A 24994-nucleotide genomic window follows, 5' to 3' on the forward strand; every position below is an offset into this window, starting at 1 on the left:
ATAGAGTTGCATTATTAAATGTGAAATGATAAGTAAAATGAAGAAATCTGTGACTGCTTAACCTACAGCGTTCTTTCTTGTTCCTCCAAGCATTGCATCAGCAGAGCAGGCAGTAAGTACCGCCTTAGATTTAGTAGCTGGAGGACTCTCTTTTGGGCACATTATGTTCTTACAGTTCAAAGTCCCTAACACAAAGGCTTGATCTTAGCAACTGAAATAATTCATTAAGACACTGGAATTTACTGTAAAAGCACCAAAACCTCATCAAGTCTGGTTCCATGATACATTTTAAGGTACTGTCCTCATTTTCTGAGCCAGGTACCTGATTACTGATATCTTTTCAAGAAATGTGCTGCTTATACAGTTAGCTTGGTAGTAAAAGACTTCTTGGTCTCCTATCAGTCTGCTTGCAGCAAGAAAATGTAATCTTGCCTTTCTGAAAAGAAAACTTGACATGCAAAACCACCTGTGGTAGGGCTGTGTTGGCCAGCTCGAATCGTGAACTTGGCTGACTGCCTAGTCATGTGAGTGCCAGAGTTGGAGCATGGGAGGGAGCAGCCATGCATTCAGGGAGAGGATTGAGACAGCATCAATTTAGATCATTTAACTTGCAGTGAGACTGTGGAATCAGAAAATGGCATTATATAGTGCCATTTATAACACGGTATTGAAAGCTGGTATTTTTAATTTTCATCAAGGCAGGGTCCTAACTTATACTGCACATTATGCTGTTTATTAGCCACTTTTCTGAATAGGACATTTTGCCACAATTTAGTCCCTTTTTAATGGACACTTACAACAGGGATATCAAGAGAAACTGAACTTTGTTGTGACCAAGTCGCTTCTACCCACCCAGCAGCCACAGCTGTGGTGATGACAAGATCTGACTTAGTCTTTGAGAATTCCATGGAAATGAAAGTTGGGATGCTTCCAGTGAAGAGTACCTATCTTGATTTATTTTTTGTCTTCTTTTATTGCTGTGCAGTCTGAACTGTTCTGTGGTATGGATTCTGGTTTTAGGAGTCTGAAAAATCTCTTGAAACTAATTTCCTTTTGTCTTAGCTGTTACCTCCTATTTCTCCAAAGACTGGATTTAGATCATTGTAAAGCAAGTAGATCTGGAAATTGTAAAGAAATGGTGTATTCTATCAAATTCCTATCTCATTTCATCATTCTTTTTCTTCACTGCTTCCAATAAGAGGGCATTGAAAGAGGTCTCTGTAGAATACAGGAGCAGGGAGTACTTATACCTTTTTTCTTCCACTAAAGGTAATAAATTTATATTCCAGATCTTTTATCATTCCCTGCCTTGATCTATCATTTGAGGTCTCAGTTGATGATTTTTAGCCTGTACAGTTCCCGAGGTAAAACTTCAAGTTTGGTTTGTGGCTTTCAACTCCAGAATATTTCTCTTCATACATGTGTTCAGCTAACCTGCAGAATATACCTTCTTTTACTAGTAAGGTGTGATTTAACCCCCACCAGCATCTAAGCACCACCCTGCTGCTTCCTTGCTTCCCCTCAGCAGGATGAAGGAGAGAATTGGAAGAGTAAAAGTGAGAAAATCCATTCACTGGGATCAAGACAGTTTGACAGGTAAAGCAGAAGGTTCTCGCACAAGCAAAGCAAGATAAGGAATTCAGTTACCACTTCCCATGGTCAGGCAGGTGTTCAGCCATCTCAAGAAGAGCAGGGCTCCATCACATATAACAGTTACTTGGGAAGACAAACGCCGTCACTACAAACATCCCCTCCTTCTTCCTTCTTCCCCAGCTTTATATGCTGAGTATGATGCCATATGGGATTGAATATCCCTTGGGTCAGTTGGAATCAGCGGTCCTGGCTGTGATCCCTTGCAGCATCTTGTGCACGCCAAGCCCCCTTGCTGGTAGGGTGGGATGGGGAGCAGAAAAGGCCTTGTCTCTGTCTAAGCTCTACTTAGCAATAACTGAATCATCCCAGTATTATCTGCACTGTTTTCAGCACAAATCCATAGCATAGCCCCATACTAGCTACTGTGAAGAAAATTATGCCAGCCAAAACCATTACATAAGGGTATCTCATTATCAACACAGCGTCTTGATTTCTGATCTTTTGAAAGCAGTAGTAATAACTAAACGTTTGGAGATCATGACAAGTTCCCATGAGACAAGGGATTCATACTTGAACTCAAATGGGGGGCTAATATGTGTAGTGTTACTTGTATGTTTAGCACCAGCTTACCTAAGACAACAATTCATTCAAGAATTGTTGACTGTTTGTCAGTCAAAAATGACTGTGATACTTCATGGGGAGGATAAAGATCCAGAAATACCCTTTCTAGGTTTATCAAAATGGACCTGAAACTATAAGAACACATTATGAGCTCAGTAGTTTGTGGTAGTTTAAAAGTGGTTTCAATAGTAGCAAAGTGGTAGCTTATTCTATTCAAATTCAGGTAACACTTTTTGTCTAAATAGTGCTTGAGCTTCTACAGGCACCTTTTCTTGGGTAAAGGTGTTTGAATGTGTCTATGCCTAATTGAACTCTTCATTTGAGAGATGTTCCTTATTTCTACCTGAGAATAATTGGACAATTGCTGGTCAGTAACCAAGAACAGAGACCATATAGAAGAAAGCAGACAATAGCTGTGCTGCTCTGAAACTTGCTATCTACATGGATTCTGAAAATGCATCTCCTCCCCTGCCCTTATCAAATCCTCTATTTCCAGCTCATGTATCAATACAAGAATGAAGGACAATGCTGCGCGTTATGTTCTCTCCATTTTAGAGAAAAGTAGGGTTTGGGTTGGGAGCCAGTACTCTGTCAGTTCCAGCTTCTAACAGAATTACTTGGTCTCAAGTACATAAGATTCATACACAGCAAGGCTGTAATTTCATAATAAATGTAAGCCAGTTCAAGTGTAGGCTGCTTTCGAAAGAAGTCAGTTCTTATGCACCTTTCTCTCTGTCAGCACCTGTGTCAGAGGAGCTGATGCCAGGAATGAGATCATGTTGAGCATTATAACATGATACAAAAAAAAAGAAAAAAGAATTTCTTTTCAGCTGGATCAGTTCTTGATTTTCTTACTTGTGCATTCTTGTAGCTTTGGCACAAGCCAGAAGGGAGGAAAGCCAGTACTTCCATGTTTGGTGGCAACTCTTGTTTAGATAGGTTTGCTTTAAGCGAAATTGTAGAAGGCATATGGATGGGAGGTCTGACGTTATTGAGAATGAATAAACTTTTTTACTGCTTTTACTGAAAATGGTTTGTTTTAGTGTATAGAATTGAATCATGACCTTTACTATCTGGCTGAAAAATTATGTAAAAAAAATGCCTGTTGGGTATGTAAATACAAATTTTATAAATGAGGAAAGGGTCATTTGTGTGTGTCGTGTATATTTTCAATATAGGTTTACAACTCAGTCCAGTTTTCATTAAAAGCAAGGGCAAAAATATGCTGGTTCAAAGCTGTTTTCTAAAATCCTCTAATATTTTATGTAGTGATTCTGCAAATTGTCTGCATAGGTCTAAGTTGGTTTATGACAGCCACAGTAACATTACTTTTGTTCTTTGATATTTTATCAATGAACTACAGGTTTTACAGTGTACTAGACATGGTGTCTAAATGTTTGGGAATGAATATAATTTATAGCTATGTGAACATTAAAAACTGGACAGCTACTTTGGATTTGCCATCATATGCTTGGGTGGAAAGGTACGGATGGATGCGTGAGGCATCTGTTGTGTAGCCACTTGTTTTTCTTTGATAACCTGCTTGCATGACAGAAAGATATATGGTTTATCGGATGAGTTTAATATTCTAATCTGACTTTTTTCTCTTTAGGTTGCAGCAATCTATAAAGATGCAAGTATTGGAAATCTTATAAATATAGTTATTGTAAAATTAATTGTAATTCACAATGAACAGGTAGGAAAAATAAACATAAAAAAGATTTATTTTGAGTAGAAAAAACCAAAGCATATGAATTTGCATTGTAATTCCAAAGTTTGAAACTTTTCAGTTTTAAATACAAAATATTTTCTTTAACTATAAATACTTTGTTTTGTTTTGTTTTGTTTTAAATAGGATAATAAATGTCAAATGTGAGCTTAACTGCAGAGACTTTATGAATGCCTGTATTTCCCTATGTCTCTATTAGCACCTCCTGTTGACTGAATGGACATGAATTAGATACCATATGAAAGCTGATGTAATAAAGTGTGGTTATACGCATGGAAACATAACAAGGAAACGACAGCTTTAATAAAGGGTTTTGATTGAGGGTTTTCAGCCCTAACAAATAATTTTAAGATTGTAAGAAGTGTTCACTTTTCAAATACATTTTTTTAAATTTATTTATCATAAATACCACTGTTGGTTTTTTTGTTGTTCTTTTATTATTTTTTTAGCATTTAACACATGATAGATGCTCATGAACATTGATTAAAATAATGGATTCTCATGACTGATGACTCATAGCTAAATTAAGATCTGATCCTACAAATCTGCGTGAGTGAACTCTTGCATTGAGTCCTTCTGACTTCCTTTCCATGCACAGTTACTGTTTTGGAGATTAGGGACACAAATGATGAAGTAATAAATGCAAGTGCCTTAATATTAATTTTTTTTCTTTTTTTTCCTATCTCTTTTTAGGAAGGACCAGCTATCACTTTTAATGCAGCTACCACTCTTCATAATTTTTGCTTATGGCAGCAAGCACAAAACACTTTGGATGATGCTCACCCTTCTCATCATGACACTGCTGTTCTTATCACTAGGTACAGTATCTGGTTCTGGTGTTCATTCACTGAAATCTATTCTCTCTTTTGCTTTTTCCATCCCATACCACCCTATTGTTCAAGTTGGACAAACTCCAGCACTTCAAACTGTTTGATATTTGTCCTGAATTTTACATTGTTATTTTGGCAGATGGCCCACTACATAAGGTCATTTCAAGTATACTGCAATCTGCACATTTTTCAGCAGCATTTCATGCTTGATCTGCCTTCTGCATTTTAGAGAAATAACATAGTGTTTGGATTTTTATTATTTGCAATCAATAATCAATACAGTGAGCTTAGTCTGGTGAATTTGAATTACTTCTTTCAAAAAAACACAAATTGTTTGAATGGACTGTAAGAGAGATTTGCAATTGCTGTAATTAATATAGCAACAGTGAAATACTTTTAAAATGTTCTTTTATTTGCTATAATATTTTAAATATTTCTTTTTCTTCAAGGGAAGATATCTGCAGAGCTAGAGAGAAGTGTGATACTCTTGGTGAGTTGTTCTTTTTTAATCAGTATGATTTTGTAACAGAAGATATATGAGAATTTCACTGTAGGGAGAAAAATCAATTAGGAATAAATCAGAAAATAGATGTAAAATTTAAGTGACACAGACAAAAAAGATTGACTTCTCAGTGCTCTTCTGCCCTGGCACATACTTTGGTGCCAGGTGGTTTGTTTTGTGTAAATTTGCTGCATACTTGATGTGTGACTTTCAACTTGGGTACCATACATAAGGTCACTTCTAAGTGAAAATTCATTCTATTAAGCTTTTATATAAGGTTGCAATTTTGCAGGTTTGGCAGAGCTAGGTACAATGTGTGACCCACTACGCAGCTGTTCTATAAGCGAAGAAAATGGATTGAGTGCTGCTTTTACTATAGCACATGAACTTGGACATGTGTAAGTACCTGTTTTCCAGTAAGTAGTTTTATTTTATTCCCTTTTGAATATGACCAATTTCTAGTGATGAGCTCTATGTTTTTAAGAGGGTGCAGTCTGGTAAGTCCTTTTAGAAGAGTTGCTATTTTTGCCTCTTGCAGTGAGCCAACTCTCCTCCACCTAGCTGTAGAGAAATAGTGAATTTTATAACCTGGTTCATATCTTGAATTATGGGAAGTACTGGCCAGCTGTCTTCTGTCCTTTTGTCATATAAACTGATGCAGATCTATTAGCTAAGCAACATAATCCTGCTAACACCAGCTGCATTCTAGCCCTTACAGGGCTTTACCATTAAGAAAAAATAATTGTTAATATAATACAGAAATATTCTTCTTTGTGGTCAATCCTTTCAGAATACAAGGAACACAAAGAGAAATACTTCACACAGAAAAATAAGAGGAGATGACAGCATTTTATTTTATGAAGCATACCTCATCAGTGATGGCAGAAGGGTGCTATATTCTAGCTCAATGAGGCATGACACTGTAGGTAATGATGATGTTACAGAGCTCAGTAGCTAGCTAGCTGATTTTCATGTGCCTGAAGTTTGTTTAGATACCTTCCCTTTGTCATGGTACTTAAACTGAGGTATAAAATAAGAAAACGTGTTAGTTGCATAAATATGATTTTGATGTGCTCTGTAGTTTGTTTTTGTTACTGAATAGAAAGAGTTATGTTGTGAATATTGGGGTAGTATGTTATGGACAGTCTAGTAATGGCCCATATATTCAGTTGAGGAGACAGGTTGTTCATTTAAAGTGGCAGACTTTGGAAACATTGGAATTTTTCTGGTGAGCTAAAGAACTATGTAATTGTAAAAGTCTGTTGTGCCTGGAATTAGGAACATTTTGGATAAGAGAGAATTTTGTAAGGCATTTTGAAGATGCCTGTTGCCATGGTATCAGTCATACTATCTCCCACTAAATTTTAAGGCATTCTCAAACTCAAACCTCAAGCATTTGCTGCTACAACAAAGAGAGTTTCAATTACTTATTGCTGAATTTGGAATTTTGTCTGGTTTGATTTTTAGATTTAATGTGCCTCATGATGACAGTTTTAAGTGTAAAGAAGCTGGGATTAAACATCAATACCATGTGATGGCTCCAACTTTAAATTACCATACAAGTCCATGGACCTGGTCAAAATGCAGTCAGAAATACATCACTGAATTTCTTGAGTAAATATCAATATAATGCTATGGGTTTGGGTCCGGTTTTGGTTTTGTTGTCAGTTTGTTTTGCCTTCCAATTCCATGTATTACTGAGAAGTATTTTAAAGTTATTGCTTAAATAGTGGTTTTGTGCTGTTCTTAGGCTTAATCATTGACTTGTAGGGCCTCAGTTGTCTGGAAAAATACATGTATTTAACACTTTGGATGATTCATGACTTTGTTAAAGTTATATTCAACATGTAAAGCTAAGAAGATTTTTTTTTCAACCTAGTGATGTTAATTATTGAAAATATCTTTAGTATGATTTTAGTAAGTTGGAATAGGCACACTTTATTTTTGGAATTTTTTATTTAAGAAGTAAGTGCTAGGTAAAATTTAGGCAGTACCATCTCTTTTTTCCATATAAGAATGTGAAAATGAGAAATGACAACCAGCAGGCAAAAAACCTGAAGCTTTGTTTGGTGGATTTAATGCAAAATCCAATATAGGAAAATCAGGTGACCTAGTATATTTCATAAATTTTAATTAAAGTAATTATATAGGCAGGTAGTAATGCAAACCCATAGCTTCACTGAGATATGCATGTGTTGTTTGAGTAGGTTCCCAATGAATTAAGAGCACTTTATTCACATTTTATTCCTGTTCTTACAACAGTACTGGTTACGGTGAATGCCTCCTAGATAAACCTAGTGGAAGAATATATGATCTTTCCTCTCAGCTGCCTGGGTCAGTGTATGATGTCAATAAGCAGTGTGAACTTATGTTTGGTCTTGGGTCACAAGTGTGCCCGTATCTGGTGAGTGAACAACACATCATGTTAATCTAAAAAACTACTGAATGGTGGGTTTAGAAACGAAATCTCATTCTTCATGGTTTTGGAAGAATTTTATACTGAAATATGCCAAAGTTCAGGATCTATTTTAGTGAAGGGTGAAGAGTGCAGTGGAGAGCATCACAGCTCCATTTGCTAGAAATATATAGAATTAAAAAGTAGAATGCATCAATTTTGATTTGCACACCTGTGAATGTGACTATAATGCCTTTAGTGGATCTAAAGCTGCATAAATTAAGGCTTTCTGCAACTACTGAAGGGGAGTGATTACAATACTTTCTACAGATGTTTTCAGATTATAGCTATCTATCTTACCCTTTCTTATCTGCTTCATCTAGTGCTTTTTAAAAATATATAACTTGAAAGTTAATATATTAATTCAGATATTTGTTCTAAATATTTGCTCCAAAGAGTAGATTCCCTCTGCTTTGTTGAAAAGTCAAAAATATTTTCATGCCTGTTAGAGTGTACATTTTGTGTACTGAACCAAAAATTTATTTAAAGCAAAATTGGGATCTGGAAAAGAAAACTTGAGTAGATGGATTTTGAAAATTAAGTTGTATTTTGAAAACCTAATGTGGCCACTACAACATGAATTGAACACAAATATAACATTATGGCTTCCTTCATTACTGTCAAGATGTCATGTAGAGTTAGATTTTGGACCAAGTTTCAAATGCCTTTGCTAGTACTGCATGGCTTGTTAGAGCTATTTAAAGGAGGGAATTCAAGATTGGATTCAGATTGAATGAAATTTTTGTGAGGTAAAATATTTAGGAGGAGTCCAGCCTCATGGGAATATTATAGAAAAGTAAAGGGGGATTGAAAGACCTGAAGAAGGTGTAACTGAAGACTGCTTTGTAAATTTTGTAATCCATAAAGGCTACTTGTCCATTAAGAGTCTTTTAACAGTTTGAAAAGGAGGCTTTCTTAATTTTCTAGTCACTGTATTTTTAAGAGGAATTCCAGTTAGAGTTTTTTCCTAAGTATTGCACAGTATCAACTGTAACCTCTTGCATACTTTTTTAAATTGAATTTTCTACTGGATTAGAAAATGAAGTTATCTATTACTTCTAATGGGATCAGTTTCAAATTTTTCACATTCCTACCTGGCTTTAAGCAAAATCTGTTTTGTTTTGGTGGGGTTTTGTCTGTGAAAAACTGTACTACTAATATCAAACACGAAGCCCACATAGTATAAGAAAACAATACAAATATTCAACTAATGTCTAAAAAGATGTTACAGGTACAAAATAATCTTGTTTTCTTTTTAGAAACAATGCAAACGCTTGTGGTGCACAAGCACAGAAGGTGTTCACAAGGGATGTCGTACGCAGCACATGCCTTTGGCTGATGGAACTGTTTGTGGTGTGGGAATGGTAAGGCTTGATTTGCTTTCTTGATGGTAAAATTGTTGTTGTAGATAAGAAAGATCAGTGCTCACTGTGTGGCAGTACTGCACCTGTAGTGTACTGATTGTGTGAACAGTAGCTACCTGACTTTATCTGCAGTTTCTTACGGTCCTGTAATGTTGTGATATAAATAACATAGGTTGTCTGTTCAGAATAACTATAAAAGTTTACAAATACCACGTTGGCTGAAAATAGGTGGAAGACCTCAGGGCAAAGTTGCCATCTTTTATTCTGATTGAAAAGTTCAGATCATTCATAACAAGTTTTGTTTTTTACTTATCAGTAGTGGTCCACAGTTGAATTTCCTGGAAACAAAAGATCCCAACAGTGTGTTTCCCCCAGTTTGTCATGTTGATGCTGTGTCACTGAACCACAATAAATTAAGTATGAGAACTTAGATACAGGAGTACACTTTTCTGGAAAGAGGGAGTTTTTGGATTAGAATCCTGGTTTAAGTAAATGTTTGTGCATTGTATCTGTTTCAGACAAAATATGAAAGCCTCTTCACCTACTTCAGTAAAAACTGTAACCACACATAACTTGCATTCATATACTGTCTTGACTATTACAACATAATTCAGGGTACTTGGATCTGTTCAGTGCTAAAAAGCTCTTCTCTAATGCTTAGGACTGCCTGGTTTTATGAGGTATGGACTGAATGCTTTGTCACATTTGCTCATTGGTTTACTTGGCAAAGGCTTCGTGATGAGAGCGCAGCTCACTACTTCCTTATCTGCTAGGTTGTTTTTGAATGCAGATCTTGTTTTATATCCTTAAATGATATAGCTTTTCTTGGACTGTCCATAGGGTCATTAATATGTAATTAGTAGATGTAATCAAGACACTTAGAGAACCTTAATAGAAATAGAAGTAGTGGTGGAGGCTACTTGAAGCCAGAGCTAGTGAAGATTTGAGGGTTATTGTTCTGGATTTGTATGTAGTTTGGGAAGTGAACAGAAATTAGGTGCTTAAGATCTTTGCTGATCTAATTTTGGCTTCTCCATGTCTCAGTTCACCAAAAGCAAACAGAAGTATTTTCTTACCTGTCAGGGGATTATGAGAATAAATACTTCAGAGTTTGGTTTTTTTTACATACTCAGATATGACAGCTATTATCTTAAGTATGGCTGATTTATTATGTTGAGCTATTTTTAATAGTAGTGTATTTTGGCAGTGTCACAGCCTGTGGAAGCAATGCTAACTCCTTTTGAGAGTTTTATAGGTTCAAAGATGATTAAAAAATATCTAGTCTAATTTCTGTGCATAAAAGACTGCTACATTTCACTTAGTCATTACTACATTTCCCCCAATAGCTTTTAATCTTTACAGATTTTTTTTCCCCCTTATTTAGTAAGACAGTAGAAGTGAGAAATTTGAAAATACTGTCTTAATGGATTACAATTTAGTGGGTAAACTGTCTCAAATGGTCTCTTTCTCTCAGGCAAGATTAGGAAAAGTTATTTGAAGGTTTCAGTGGAAGATTTGTTTGATTAATCCTGTGCATGCAGCTGGTCTTTTAATGTTTAACCCATTTTTCAGTCAGTCACTGATCAGAAAGGAAGTTTGTCTTTATATAAACTTTATGTGTAATCTTTAGTTCAATTGACTCTAATTTGCCAACATCAGAGGACTTCTTTTATATAAGAATACAAAAACCTATTTTATGCAATTACTGCAGTGAAACCAGTTTTCTCTGGAAGTGAAGAGCTAATTACAGTCATTACCTCTGAAAGATGTAAGAAAGAACAGCAATTAATCTGACAAATTGTCATCTGTTCCTGTCTAAGAGACAGCTCCTTTCAAGCTCAGTCAGCAAGTTTCTGTTGATGTTAGTGGGAATGAGACATGGAGTCTAGTAATTGTAATTAATATTTACCAGCAAGCTAAGTAAATTTGTATTTGGCATTTGCAGCAGTTTTCTTACAGAAAAGATCCGTTTAATGCATTTGTAATTTTAGTATCAACTTTTTAAGTTTAGATTTGACATATGAGTTTATTTTCACTGTAATCTTAAGTTATTCTTCAGGTTGTGTCTGATTAGTGGGTCTTGCTGTATGGAGTGCTCTAATAGGCCTTGTAGATTTCCTTCCCTAAAAATACAAGAAGATAAAATTTAATAATATTAGATAATAATAATATCAGATAATAATATCAATACATGTATTTTGAAAGAGAATTGTGTATTGTATGTGTTATGGTGCCTTTAAGAGCTCAGTGACTTCTTTATGTATATAATCTTAGCAGTAGATAGGAGTAGCATTTTCTTAAAATGTTAAAAGGAAAATGCAGCGTAACATTTCAGTGTCTTATAGACAATAAAGAAAATACTTTCTTGGGAATTTGAACATTTCACTTTTACTTCAATTTGCTGTCTAGTCAAATTTCTTTGAGCTGTTTGAACTGTACTTTGTTCATCTTGGAGTTACCTGCAAAAATGAATTATATTTGCTTGCTTGGCTTCTGCTGAAGAACCTGAAAATTTCTCTTCATCTCCTCTTTTTACAAATTCTGAGTGCTTAAGACTGACAGTAGCCTATAAGGAGCAGTTCTGCTGCTTCTGGGAACAGTTTGTCACTCCATTGATATTCACTTTGTGTCTCCTTGCTTCCGGTGGTTTTTGTTTGCCTATTTGGTTTCACAAGTATCTGTAGGAAGTCTAAGTGTCTGCCAGCTCTTCTAACATGACGCAGACCTTCCCTGAAGCAGAGGATGCAGCCTTTACACTCTTTGGCCTAATTGGTACTTCAGAAACAAAATGATAGTGAATATATCTACATATATCTAGGCATGTTATATGTAAACATTTACTAGTTTTGCAGTGGTGAATTTCTACACAGCATAGGACTACATTAGTTATTGCTTGAAAGTTTTTCTGATGTTCTTTTGTGAGAGATATTATTAAATACAAAGGTATGCATTCCTGAATTGTCTTCCTAAATACAAGTATATGACATAACTACAATATACATTTTTATTAGAATGTTATTTTTATTGTTTAATGAGGCACAATGGCATGAAAAATAGTAAATTATTAGTGCTTTTTTTGTGCCTTATCTCTGTAATCAAAGCTACCATGGGAGTATCTTCAGAATTAAGAACTGTATGATTAGTCAAAAGTAGCCTGCTCACTGAATGCCACAATGAATTTTGTATGCATGGTTTTAATTTTAGTTGTGATTGTATAAACTATATGTACAAATTTAAAACACAATAAATCAGGAGAATAACAGTATTTATATGCTGTGTTGAGGACCAAGATACCAGAGGAGGCCCCTATGTATTGCAACTTGTACGAGAGAGTTATTTTCCATTAGGATAGCAGCTGGACTGCTTTAATTAGCCTGGCTTCCTGATCTTAACTATTGTAATTCTAGTTACCATCACATTCCAGGTAGGAGTTAACTTAATGGATGTTTAGGAAATGTGAACAACTTGGAGCAGATCTTTTTGCTTCACTTCCTCTTAGATTTTCCTGTTGCATCCTAGTCAGAAATTTCTTTGTACTTTGAAATTTCTGTGGACGAGCAGGCTCTTGGTGTCATCTGCTTGGATTATGCTTTCAGTTGATTTCTTCTCATTTACTACCTAATTATTTTTTTTAGGGGGGAGACTATTCTATTCAAGGGTTTCTGTAGTGAGGAATTTACTTGCACTTATACACTGGGATAGTACAACAGATTTCTCCTTACCTTGAGCGTAGGAATCTTAGGAAGTTTTGGTGGTGTTTTCTTCCTTTCTTTCTGAAATTCCAAAGTAGTGAGTTTGAAGAGTGATTCAGGTTCTGGCATGTTGGCATCTCTGTTCAGATTTTAGAATACCCCCACCTCCCACCTTCCTCCCCCCAAAACCCCAAACAAAACAAACAGCAACAAAATACTATTAGTAGGTAGAATTAAAAGGAGTTGTAAGTTAGTGGTATTATGGAAAAGAAAGATCTACACTATTATGTGTAAGCAAATGGTTACAAGCCAACTGATAGACAAACTCCCCTTACACATATCCATCTCCAGCTTACACCTGGCTCAGAATCATGGCTTCTGTAAAATGAAGTAATGCAGTTTTTAGCATTGTAGTTTATGTGATATTCCAGTAATGGTTAACTCATCTGTTGTAGTTGGTGATGCACACCTGAGCCAAACAAACCCAAAACCTCCAAAGAAGAAACCATCTATCTTCTAGGAATGGCATTCTCAGAGCAAGTCTTTTTTTGGCAATGAAAATAACAATGAAAATACCCAATAAAATGTCTTTTTTTTTAATAATTATTTTTTGATACTCTTAAAAGAACTGCACTTGGATCCTGCCTGGATTCCTGAGCACTACACAAATAGGCTCATATTCAATTAATTCCTTGCATATTGGAAAGAACAGGTAGGAAGTATCTATGTGATTCTGACCCAAACCTTTCCATGTCCTGGGACTGTTCTTCACAGTGTCATTTTGCTACTTAAACACTGGACATACAAATGGCAGAAAAAGCTGCTTAACAGCAAGAAGAAATCCACATGATACAAATAACAGTTAGATTGGAAAGCATGTGCCTTTGAGAGAAATATTCCTTACTTCTATTCACTGTACAGATATATTGTATATTGAGCTAGTGTCTCTAAAAATATCTAGAATAGCTACTGAGTGAATTAAGATTTCATCCTAGTCCCTTTATAGCCACATAAAGAGAAGGATACAGGGACAATTGAGAGTGGGGATGCAGACCAACAAAAAATTGCTTTGATCAGTAAAAGTACCAATCTGATTCTGAAGTAAGTGCTGTACTTCAGTTGGTAGGTTATTACCCATGTACTGATTTCTTTTAAAATCATTGCATTGCTTGACTACCTTATAAATGTAATACATGAAGATAGTTAATCTAAAAGCAGAATTAATTATATATATATATATGTAAAGTAAGTATGAAAAATTTGGATGGATTTTAGCAGAGGTGGGTGATAGAGGGATATGCTTACCATCTGGGAAGCAGCAGCAGATCTTTTGAACTGCCAAACCAGAACAGTATATTTAAGGGCTCAAACCAAGAATTTTGCTATAAACAGAGATTTTTTTGTGAAATACTTTTCTGATGAGATGTGATTTCAGAAAGATTAAAAGTTTTCTGTGGGAGTATTTCAAGGGAGAAATAAAGTGTATAGGTTTTTTCTTTCACAAAAAAATTAAAAAGTTGAAAAATTTATTACAGTATTGTGGGTTTTGTAGGTAATATTGTCTGAGTACTAACTGTAGACTTGTCTGAGAATCTGTGCTACAGGGACCTGAGCTATCATAGTTGCAACTTAGACATTTCTGTAAGCTCCATTTCTTCTGTCTTGTATAGTCATTTTACTCGCCAGTCTATTTTTGCTGTTGTTATATGCTCAATGCCCCCCTTCTTGTCTACGTTCTTCGAGCAATGTGCTTTCTCGACTATGTGTATTAAAGGGAAAAGATGGAGAGCATAGGTCAAATATTCAGCCAAATGTTTCCTTACATCCACTTGCAGCAAACAAGGCAGAGTGAGGTCTGTAGCAGTACATTCATTCAAGAGAATGAATGGGAACATCAATAGGCATAAATACAGCCAGGAAAAACAGCTTTGAGATTTATGACGTTGGCACTCATCTGAGTGAGTGTTATCATCTTTACTCCCTACTCATATGCTTACGTGCTGAATCTGTGTAACTTCAGACTGATGCTTCTTTCCCAGCTCTATGTGTTTGGAATCTAGTTTGAGACAGTTCATGCTCAGACCTCAGCTACAGGCCAGATGCTTTATAGCGAACTGGTCTTGCGCTCCGGCACTGTGTTTAGTTTTCACCTGTTTTGTGGGACCAGCTGTGCCCATTTTCCTTTCCCATGTTCAGTCCACTACAACTTTCTCTTCCTGTGCTATTCACTGGCTCATGGTCATTCTCAGAACCCTGTCAGGATATCAGGGGTGAAGAAATTGTATTTTGTAGGGCAAAAAGAAATCAGAACAATAGAATAGGATATTTGGAAAGGAAAATACAGACCATTGTGTCCACTTCTGCAATGCTTTGTCATTTTCACTTTCTCCTCATGCTTGTCTTCAGTGTTCAATCATCTTTCCTTTTAGAAGCATCAGCAGCTACCAGTAGCATCTGTGGAAACGTGCTGATGTCTGGAAATAGATTAATAGTTTTTCTAAGCCATCTTTCCTGCAATGCTACATGGGGCTCCAATGCATTAAGTTGTGTTCTCATATATCTCTGAAGATATGATAATTACATGTGGATTTGGGTCAGAAGTTTTGCCTTTTTGATAGAAAACCAACTGTTGATCGTGACTAGAGCAGAGTTGCCACTTGCTGCAATCACTATGTTTGGATTTATGAGTGATACCTGCTTTACATAATGCAAACATTGTATATGCCATAACAAATGTAGGAAAAAAAAATTGTTAGCATAATATTTAAGTTTGTAAAAGTTCTGTAAATCATAGTATTTCAAGTGAGGCAATGATTCAAGCAAGCATGGAGGAACATCTGGAATACGTCTGGTGCTGGAGTTTTCTACTGTGACTTCATCATGTTGCTTCTGTAGGAATGCAGCAGAATAATAGCTGAGACAAGTTTGTTTAATAAGCTATAAAATCCCAGATGTGAACATGTGCTTTGCATTTTTATGGATCAGAATAATGCTGTTGTGGGTATGAAATTTCATTTTACAACTCTGCCTTTTCCTGAAATCTCCCTTCAAGTTACTGTAAATATTTTTATGGATGGAAGAAGAACCTAACGCTAGGTCACTGTCCTATATTTGGATGCGGTATTCATTTTGTGAAGGGGATCTTAGACTCTTTAGCCTATAGTAATAAAAAAATACATCCCAAGATGCTAATCACAATTCTTGGAAAGGCACATCCTTAATGTTTCTTCATACTTATCTTATGGCTGCACTATGTAAAAGTCTATGTCTTATTGCTAGCTACTAGATGATAGGTAATAGAAGGCTTGGGTACAAAGGTACTATAGAGGCATCCTGAAAAAAGTAATAAATACTAACAGTAAGCACTGTAGTGAGAAATTATATGCAGATATGCAGTGAAATAATGGTGTCTCTTTGGTGTTCAGTTAAAGTATTAGTCTTAGAATCAAGTGATGATCTGGCCAATTTGCTGGATCTGTATGACCAGATGATCTAGCTTTCATTCTGTGTTTACTTTGAGCTTGAAAATCACCTTGAATGGTCATAGCCTTAGAGGAAGACTTTCAAGGCTTAAAAGATATGGCCCATGTGTAAAAGTTGGTGTGATGAAGAATTATACATGCCATCAATTTTGTCACCAAGTTGTATTAGGAACTCAGACAGAACTCAGAAAGGAAAATCTGATTCTGTGACAGTCTTATTTTGAGAGCAAAATGATAGTTAACACATGAGTGTAAGTATCAATATAATAAAAGCATCTGCAAGCTAGTAAAATGTTGCATCTAGGAATTATTTTATGTAGTGATAAAAATCACTGAACAACATTTGAGTTTCATGACATTCAGGTATATTCAGAAAGACAGCACATGTAATTTGTGTTTTCAACAAAATCTATGTTAAGTGATAGTTCCTACAATAAACTTATAACATTATAATAACCATTGAGAAATTCCATGTAACATTTAAATTAGTTTTAAAAAAGGGTGGAATTCTTGAATTAATTTATTTTCTGTGTGTCAGAGGTTCTCAAATAGATTTATGTGCCAGAGACTTCAGTTACCAAAATCCTTCTAGACTTTAAGCTAATTCAAAGCTGTTTTGTGTCACAGAGGCAAAGCCTAAGCTTCAGAAATAACAAGCAGTTGAGTTGAAGTAATCTGTTCTGATGATTCTAGTGAGTGATCTGCAGGGAAAGATGGAATAAGCCACTCCCTGTCAATACAATTAGGAGAATCTGTCCTGACAACAAACCTAATGATCAGTCTAATCCTGAGTCTGCAAACAGTCATCTAAAATAAAGAATTCTCTCTATTGTGTATGAGCACTGACCCCATGTAGTCGATTCTGCCCAGTGTCTTGTCTCCAGATGTGGGCAGTCTTTGATGCTTCAAAGTGTGTGTGGAGTCAAGGACAAAGTTGAGGACACATTATCCACACAGAATTCTGCAGGAGATACAGTGCTGACGTTTTATTATCTTTTAAATATCCTGGTTTAGTGTATAAACTATTCCACTACGCTGTGATCAAATATACCACTTGAGATTTTCTAAAGCATACAAGCGAATTAGAATTCCTGATGCCATAAGTCATCAATAGGATTAGTGCTGGTAATTCCTGCAAGTTCTTTGGAAAAAGTCACACATGCACCAATCATAAGATTCTCATTTAGACTTTTTAGTCATGTACTTTTTTGACTAATCGCTGAAGTGGATAAATATTTGCAGAGTCAGGGACTTCAATAGCAAATACCGAGAAGCAAGGGACTGATCACTTGATTCTTCTGAGAACAAATAAAAAGCTAATAATTACACTTTCAATAAATAATAACAGTTTATAGATATGGGGTGGTGAAGTCTTTTAACTGACGTGACCACAACAGAATAGTATTACAATGTTTGTTGTCTGAATAGTGTAAATTCCAGCAGAAGAAATAAAACTCCACCTTTAGTTGAATTTTTAGGTAGTTTTTCATCAGGACTATAATCTGAAGTAACAGAATAGACATTGCAATTTAGTATCTTGCTTTAAGAATTACAAAAACATCAGGAATTTAAGGATTTTGAGATTCTTATATAGGCATTTGAATAAAGTGACAAGCCCTAAAATATATTCAGCATCCGGTAGCTTTCATAAAGAGCAAAGAACTCTAGACAGCATTTTTGAAAATGTGACTACTAGTTAAGATATCTTAAAGGAATTTGAACATGTCCAAACCGAGATTAAGAGCAGTGAGCTCTTAAATTTTGTTCTTTCTGTGCCTAAAATATACAGTAACCTTTTGCTTGACTCACAAATTGTATTCTCTTTGTCAACTGTGCAGCACTGTCGCCATGGAATTTGTGTGAGCAGAGAAATGGAGATGCGTCCTGTGGATGGAGAGTGGGGACCATGGGGACCTTATAGCTCATGTTCAAGAACTTGTGGAGGTGGAATCAAGAGCAGCATCAGACTGTGTAATAGGCCAGAGTATGTTTATTTTGTTGTTATACATTACTGCATAATGAAGATATTCCAACCTAATGGATTGGTTCAAAACGAAATAAAGGTATTGTGGGTTGTGCAAATTAGATCAACGCACCAATAAAAAATGCTTGCTTCAACCATGTTTGAAAAGAGAGATAAGTCAACAGACTCTAATATGCAGAGAACTTTCAGATTACTCTTGTCTCTCAGCTATATCATTCATATTTATAGGTATTTCTACAGTCTTACTTTGGCAGGGTCTTTTTTTCTAGCCTTACTCTAAATGTGGAGAGTTTCTTTAAACATTGAGATGCTTCTTTGGAGTTAAAGCTTCAAGAAGAAATAGGTACATTGCTTAGTAAAATTTTTAGTGAAACACTTGATTTGCTTTGATTTAAGGCTTTTTCACCTTTATAGTGAGAAACTTCCATTGACTGAATAATTCAGTGTGGGTTTCCTTGTTTGTAGTCAATGAGAACTTCTCCAGAAAAAGGACCATAGCTACAGCCTGGGTAGTTTCAGGAGTTTTCTAGGAAGTTATGTCATCTTGGTATTATCAGTGGGATAAATGCACCTCAATCAAACTGTCCCAGGTTATTTTATTTTCTCTGATGAATAAGAGGTGGTAGGCTAGATTCCCATTAGATATGTCTCTGTCAGTCTCTAGTAACGAATAGTATCAATATGCCTTTTTTTTTGGTTGGTTTTTGTTTGGTTTTTTTTCCTCTCCCCAGGAACCTAAGTAATACTGAATTAATGTGTAGCAGGATTTATAAGAGCTAGGAAATGGGTTTTAGACTTTACAGTATATAGGAAGCTGTTTTCCACAATTTTCCCTTTTTAGTTCTTTTGATCCTCAAACTGAAACTGATATTAGGACTACAGAAAAGAGTGCGTCAGCTCCTAACTCTGTCTTCTTTCTCGGTCACTCTGTGAAATAATATTTTCAAATTACTGAAGGAGATGCTGCTTCTGTAGAAATAGGGCTGTACTCTCAGCTAAATTGATAAAAGCGTTAGTAATGCTTTTTTTCCCAGACAAAATAATTATGACTGTAGGAGAAATACAAATGTAATAGACATTAATAAACATCTTATTTACCACCTACCTCAGCAGTAGTATTTTACATGGGCTTTTTATTTCCTTCTCTTGGGTATAAATGTATACACAGTGCAATAGAAGATGAGAGTGTCTGTGGGCAAAGTCAGTAACAGGTGGTAGAATGCTGTGTGAGATTTTCCCCTTCAGATCAGTGGCTCAAGCTGCTTTCCATGGAAGGCTGCACTTTTAGAAACTGAGTGTGTGTTGCATTTACCTATTTTTGTTAGACCAAGAAGTGGAGGAAAGTACTGTGTTGGCCGCAGGATGAAGTTTCGATCGTGCAATACTGATTCATGTCCAAAAGGCAAAAAAGACTTCCGGGAGCAACAGTGCTCTGAATTTGATGGCAAACACTTTAATATCAATGGTCTTACATCTGCTGTTCGCTGGCTTCCAAAGTACAGTGGTAGTAAGTGATTGTAAATTTTTTCAATAAATGAAATATAAATGTTACTTTAATTAAAATTTTTAAATAGACAAGAAACCTGTTGGATTTTCTTTCCAGTTTCTATGAAAGATCGCTGTAAACTTTTTTGCCGAGTTTCTGGAACAACTTCCTACTATCAGCTGAAGGACAGAGTTGCTGATGGTACTCCCTGTGGAGCAGAAACCAATGACCTTTGTGTTCAAGGCTTATGCAGGGTATTTAAATCTAAACTTATTAATTTTTAAAATCAATTTCAACAGATGGTAAATTAGATATTAAATATTCATCCAAATAATCATTACTGGAAACATGTAAAACAAGATGTTTTGAATTTACTTAAGTTGATTTTAATCCCTACCGAATTAAAGATCTGGAAATGGAGGCAATTAAGTGAAGAACAAACAGTTGAATCTGAAAATCCACAGTCTTTCCTCATTAAGCCTTATATGTGAGAAAGTTAATATTGTGCAAGTGAGCAAAGAGAAACTGATCTAATATTGGCATAAAGGGAGGAAAGAAACATGCTGCATGTTTGTTGCCATCATATTTCTGCTATCAAAGAGAAAAAGTACAAAATCCAAGAGCAGATACATTATGTATTTATTATTTCATTGCAAAGTCAGAACGAACTGACCCTTGAAAGGGATCCTTTAAGCATTCTTTGCTTAATAGCAGTTATGGAAGTGCCATAGGATTTTCCTGGGAGAAGCAAGGTGCTATGTTATAACAACTCAAGACTCTTTTGTCAAGCTGAGGTTTTGCTGGTTGCAGTGAAACAGTAAATTTATGATGAGGAGAAAATGTAGCTTTCTTATAGCATTGAAGCAAGAGGAAAGAGGAAATAGCAGAGAATTTTCAGTTTATCATAATTTTAAAAAAGGGAAATTTAAGTAAAGATACATAAACAAAAATTGTACTTATGCTAGTTTAACCAGTATATTCTCAGTGTATTCATTTGCTTTTGCAGTAATGACAGATGTTAAAAGAAATGATGACCATGTGCACATATATACTGCTTTTAGGATTCCAAGACTTTTTAATCTAAATTTAACTTAAAATGTGTACACTGTGTTGATTTTTCTTAAATACCAAATCTTTACATACTGTTATGTATTCTTTTACAGTTCTTGATATACTAAGTGTATTTGGACTTTGACTACATTCTATTGTGTTTTGCCCTTAGATCACAGCACCCAAAATAATAGAAGGCTTTTCATGAATTACCAAGGAAAACCAGATATATACAGTGAATAAGAATGTTTTGGGGGAGTGGGAAGCTTACGTTGTTTTCATTGTATATTGAGCTGAGTGACACAGAGCTATTATAATTTTTCATTTATTCATTTATTTTGTAGCAAGCAGGCTGTGATCACGTTTTGAATTCCAAGGCAAGGAGAGACAAATGTGGAATCTGTGGTGGTGATAATTCTTCATGTAAGACTCTTGCAGGTACTTTCAACAGTGCTCATTATGGTATGTTTGTTTGTTTTGTTTTAATCTTAATGCACATTTCAGTATGGCTTAGAAATTATGTTTTACATTTGAGGAAGTGTGCTCTTTAGGGCTGCTGTCAACAAAAAATTTCTCTGATTTTCAGTCACATACCCTCTCAAGGGTGCAGAGGCAAACACTGTGACATACTAACCTATTAAAAGTGAAAAAGCCATACTGCTTTAAGGTCAAAACGAAAGACATGAATAAAATATACCATGAGCGTAAAAGTATTTTAAAAGGAGGAATGCTTCCTACTTCACATTCTCTCATCTGAAACGATGCAGCTGAAGGAGTTATTCCAATGTCTCCTTTTGGTTGTGTAAAGAGATAGCAAGAAGGCTGTGCTGAGAGCAGCTGATGAGGTTCCTTTTTTCCTTCAGTGAAAAAGATAGCCTGTGAAATGTGAGCTTTCTCTTTCCAAAGAATATGGGCAGCAATGTTTATGTTCTTTCCTCTTCATTGGCATGCAGTGAATGAGAAACTTCTGAGTAATCCTGGTGATTCCTAGTTCTCTGATTTAGTTTCTTTAATAGAGCTACTGGTAGTTCTTCTATCTGTAGTCCTTTCTGAGAGGTACGGAGAGACTATTTATTGTATGTGATTAGCGGTGCAGTTAAGTAGTTAGAGTGTAGAACATAAGGACAGAAGTCTCCAGGTTACTAACAGATTCCTAAATGCTCCTTCATGCCACTTCAGTGGTTGAAAGAGACCTCAGGCCAAGTGAAAATGAGACCTGGAGAGCTGCCAAGTAGGATCTTTATAGAACAAAGGAATTGTTGGTCAAACAAATTTATTTTTGTTATTTTCTTTTCCTGGCAGAGGGCTTGAGCCAAGCAAAAGTACCAAAGCCGGTAAAGGTTAGATATAGCTACCCTTCCCATAGAAATACATGTCACTTTTTTGTGTCTGTCCCAGGAAGCTGGAAGAAGACACAATCAGCTATTAGAGACTGGATTTCTGAACATGTGGTCAAAACACTAAGGGAAAAGAATGCATGATTTTAATAATTCTGAGTAAAGAGCTGTCAGTGGTTTTGTTTCCCACCACTGTGAAAGACCTTTACGCTTATAGGTAGCACATGAATTTTGTCATGAATACATTTGATGGCGGTGACTTACATAAAACTTCCATTTTTACAAATATGGTTGAGAATGTCACTCTTTGCGTTGTCATAGACTTGCTTCCTTTTTACTGGAGAGGAAAAAACCTGACACGTTTTGGGATGAGGAAAACCTTGCTTTATTATTTTGGTTTTAAGAATAGTTAAATGTTTTAAATTAAGTTCAATTGGAATTACAGCATATAAAAAATGATAGTGAATTATACTACTGGACAGTATGTGTAACCTTTGGGATTATCACACAGGTGTGCAGCAATGCGAACAAGAGCTGTAGTCAGCTGATCACTAAAATTTCAGTGTCCATGGGAGGTCTGTGATATCCTTAGACTAATGACTGAAAATATTTTCTGAAGAACTGTTGTTTTCCAAAAGAGTTCTAAGTTAGGATCACAAAATAAGTATGCCACAATCCATGCTCTTAATCCTATTCTTTTAACTTCATTTAGTCCCTTTCTATACTGACACGAGTCATTTTACTAAGGCAAAATTTGGAATTAGACAATAGCAGCTTGTGGTACATGCTTGTAGTCATACAGTTATAATGTTGTAATTCAGTGTTTAAACACTAGTTAAACAATTATTAGAAATTCATTACAGTGAAATGCTACTTTATTTAGCTCCCAGTTTAGGAAATGGTAACCTAATTATGTACACATAAGTTTATTTGGCTATTATTATTGCATAACATTAGGATATCTTAAGAATTTCCTGGAAAGTGATAATTTTCAGTGCCTTTACTATTCTCCTGTCTAACACTGACAATATGCTGTGAGGTTTTGTTTATAGTTTCCTCCCATATTTTGTCTTCTGTCAATCTATTACTGCAAGGTCTTCAATGTGCAAGATGAGGGGCTTTTTTGAGCGTGTTCTGGTTTTCTTTGCAATAAATCAGAAGATTGACCACTGTATTTAGAGCATGCAGTGTGTCAATTTGCAATTGCAGTGCTGCCCCCAGCTGGTAAATGATGGACCTGTGATTAGGATAAATGTTCATTTAAATACATGGCATTGGTTTTATAGATTAAAAGTCACTGGGAAGCTAATGAATTATGAAATTTGGCATACTTTAACCCCAGGTGACAACTAAGCACCACACAGCTGCTCACTTACACCCCCCCAGCAGGACTGGGGAGAGAACTGGAAGAGTAGAAGTGAAAAAACTCATGCATTGAGATAAAGACAATTTAATAGGTAAAGCAAAAGCCCCAAATGCAAGCAAAGCAAACCAAGGCGTTCATTCACCACTTCCCATGGTGTTCAACCATCTCCAGGACAGCAAGGTTCTATCATGTGTAGTGGTTACTTGGAAAGACAAATGCCATCACTACAAATATCCCTTCCTTCCATCTTCTCCAGCTTTATATGCTGAGCATAACACTTTATGATATAGATCATCCTTTGGTAAGTTGGGGTCAGCTGTCTCGGCTGTTTCCCTTCCCAACAACTGGGGCACCCCCAGCCTGCTCACTGGTGGGGTGGGATGAGGAGCAGAAAAGGTCTTGAGGATGTGTAAGCACTGCTCAGCAGTAGCTGAAACATCCCTGTGTTGTCAACACTCTTTCCAGCACAAATCCAAAATGTAGCCCTATGCTAGCTACTATGAAGAAAATTTACTCTATCCCAGCCAAAACCAGCACAATTTGAAAAGGACGTTGTCACTTAAATCTTTACTTGCAGAGGTTTGCCAACTAACTGAAGTTAAATCATAGCAAGACTGTTAAACCCAGCAAAATACATGGAAAATTTAGCTAAGTTTATAGTAACACATCAGACTGCCTGTTTGTGTTTATTATTTCTCTTCAATTTTTGCCACACTCAGTTTTTTCTTAGGCATAAGAATCCATTTGAATTTGTGAGTAGCATCTATGAGAAACAATTTTTGGTTTTTTTAAAAACCTATGCTTATGTGCAGAGCAACAGTTTTAAAAAGTAGATTTTGATGGTCCTTATTTTGTTACCTTAGGACAAGGCTACCATTATAGTAGTCAGAGGTAACGATGACTCATTTGTGAATCATTTGTATTTTGCAGGGAGAGCACTAGGGTAACATTTTAAGTATCAGAATTTGGATCAAGCATGGCTAGTTTATCTGATATATTTACCTATGTGTATGGTCTGCAATACTGCAGTATTTGAGTGTTTAGGACTCCTGAGTGCTGTGAGGAAAGCTAACTGAACTGTATGACCAGGGAGTAGGAATATGTCGTATTAAGCAATTTATTCATTTTATTGTAGAAAGGTTTTGTGGCTAAATTGCGAGGAGGTTTCTTATTATATACTTGTTATACTTGACTGCTTTATGGAGTAGTGCTGCTCTCTAGAGATTTTTCTGAGTAGGTTGGACTCATGTTATTGGTGAAGAATTGAATTCACATTCCTGAGCACAGGAATGAATTTTGAAGAGTTACGAAAATCAAAGATCAGTTAACTGACTAAAAAAACAAAACAAAACAAAAACCACCAACAAAGAAATTTCATATTAATGTAGATAGTCACATTTCCTTTCCTAAAAGATGCAGGCATTCAGCAGCAGTTGTCACTGGTGTACTGTAGGGTTTTGTGAATAAAACTAGTTATAAGTTCCTATTTACTAGTATTTGACT

The 24994-nt window shown here is 35.8% G+C and overlaps 1 protein-coding gene across 1 annotated transcript in view; it reads left to right on the forward strand.

Moving 5' to 3' along the window:
* The window catches only part of ADAMTS20 (ADAM metallopeptidase with thrombospondin type 1 motif 20), a gene marked incomplete at both ends in the record, with an annotated part of 88581 nt that overhangs the window by 22950 nt on the left and 40637 nt on the right, over positions 1 to 24994 (forward strand). Inside the window, 11 exons of the mRNA XM_080623836.1 lie at positions 3827 to 3910; positions 4637 to 4761; positions 5223 to 5263; positions 5568 to 5673; positions 6743 to 6889; positions 7538 to 7679; positions 8990 to 9094; positions 18107 to 18252; positions 19578 to 19759; positions 19856 to 19992; positions 21133 to 21250. Coding sequence (XP_080479962.1) covers positions 3827 to 3910; positions 4637 to 4761; positions 5223 to 5263; positions 5568 to 5673; positions 6743 to 6889; positions 7538 to 7679; positions 8990 to 9094; positions 18107 to 18252; positions 19578 to 19759; positions 19856 to 19992; positions 21133 to 21250 — 1333 coding nt within the window. The remainder of the gene's footprint in view (positions 1 to 3826; positions 3911 to 4636; positions 4762 to 5222; positions 5264 to 5567; positions 5674 to 6742; positions 6890 to 7537; positions 7680 to 8989; positions 9095 to 18106; positions 18253 to 19577; positions 19760 to 19855; positions 19993 to 21132; positions 21251 to 24994) is intronic.

Source organism: Psittacula echo (genome assembly GCF_963264785.1).
Source record: "Psittacula echo genome assembly, chromosome: 1".
NCBI lineage: Eukaryota > Metazoa > Chordata > Aves > Psittaciformes > Psittacidae > Psittacula > Psittacula echo.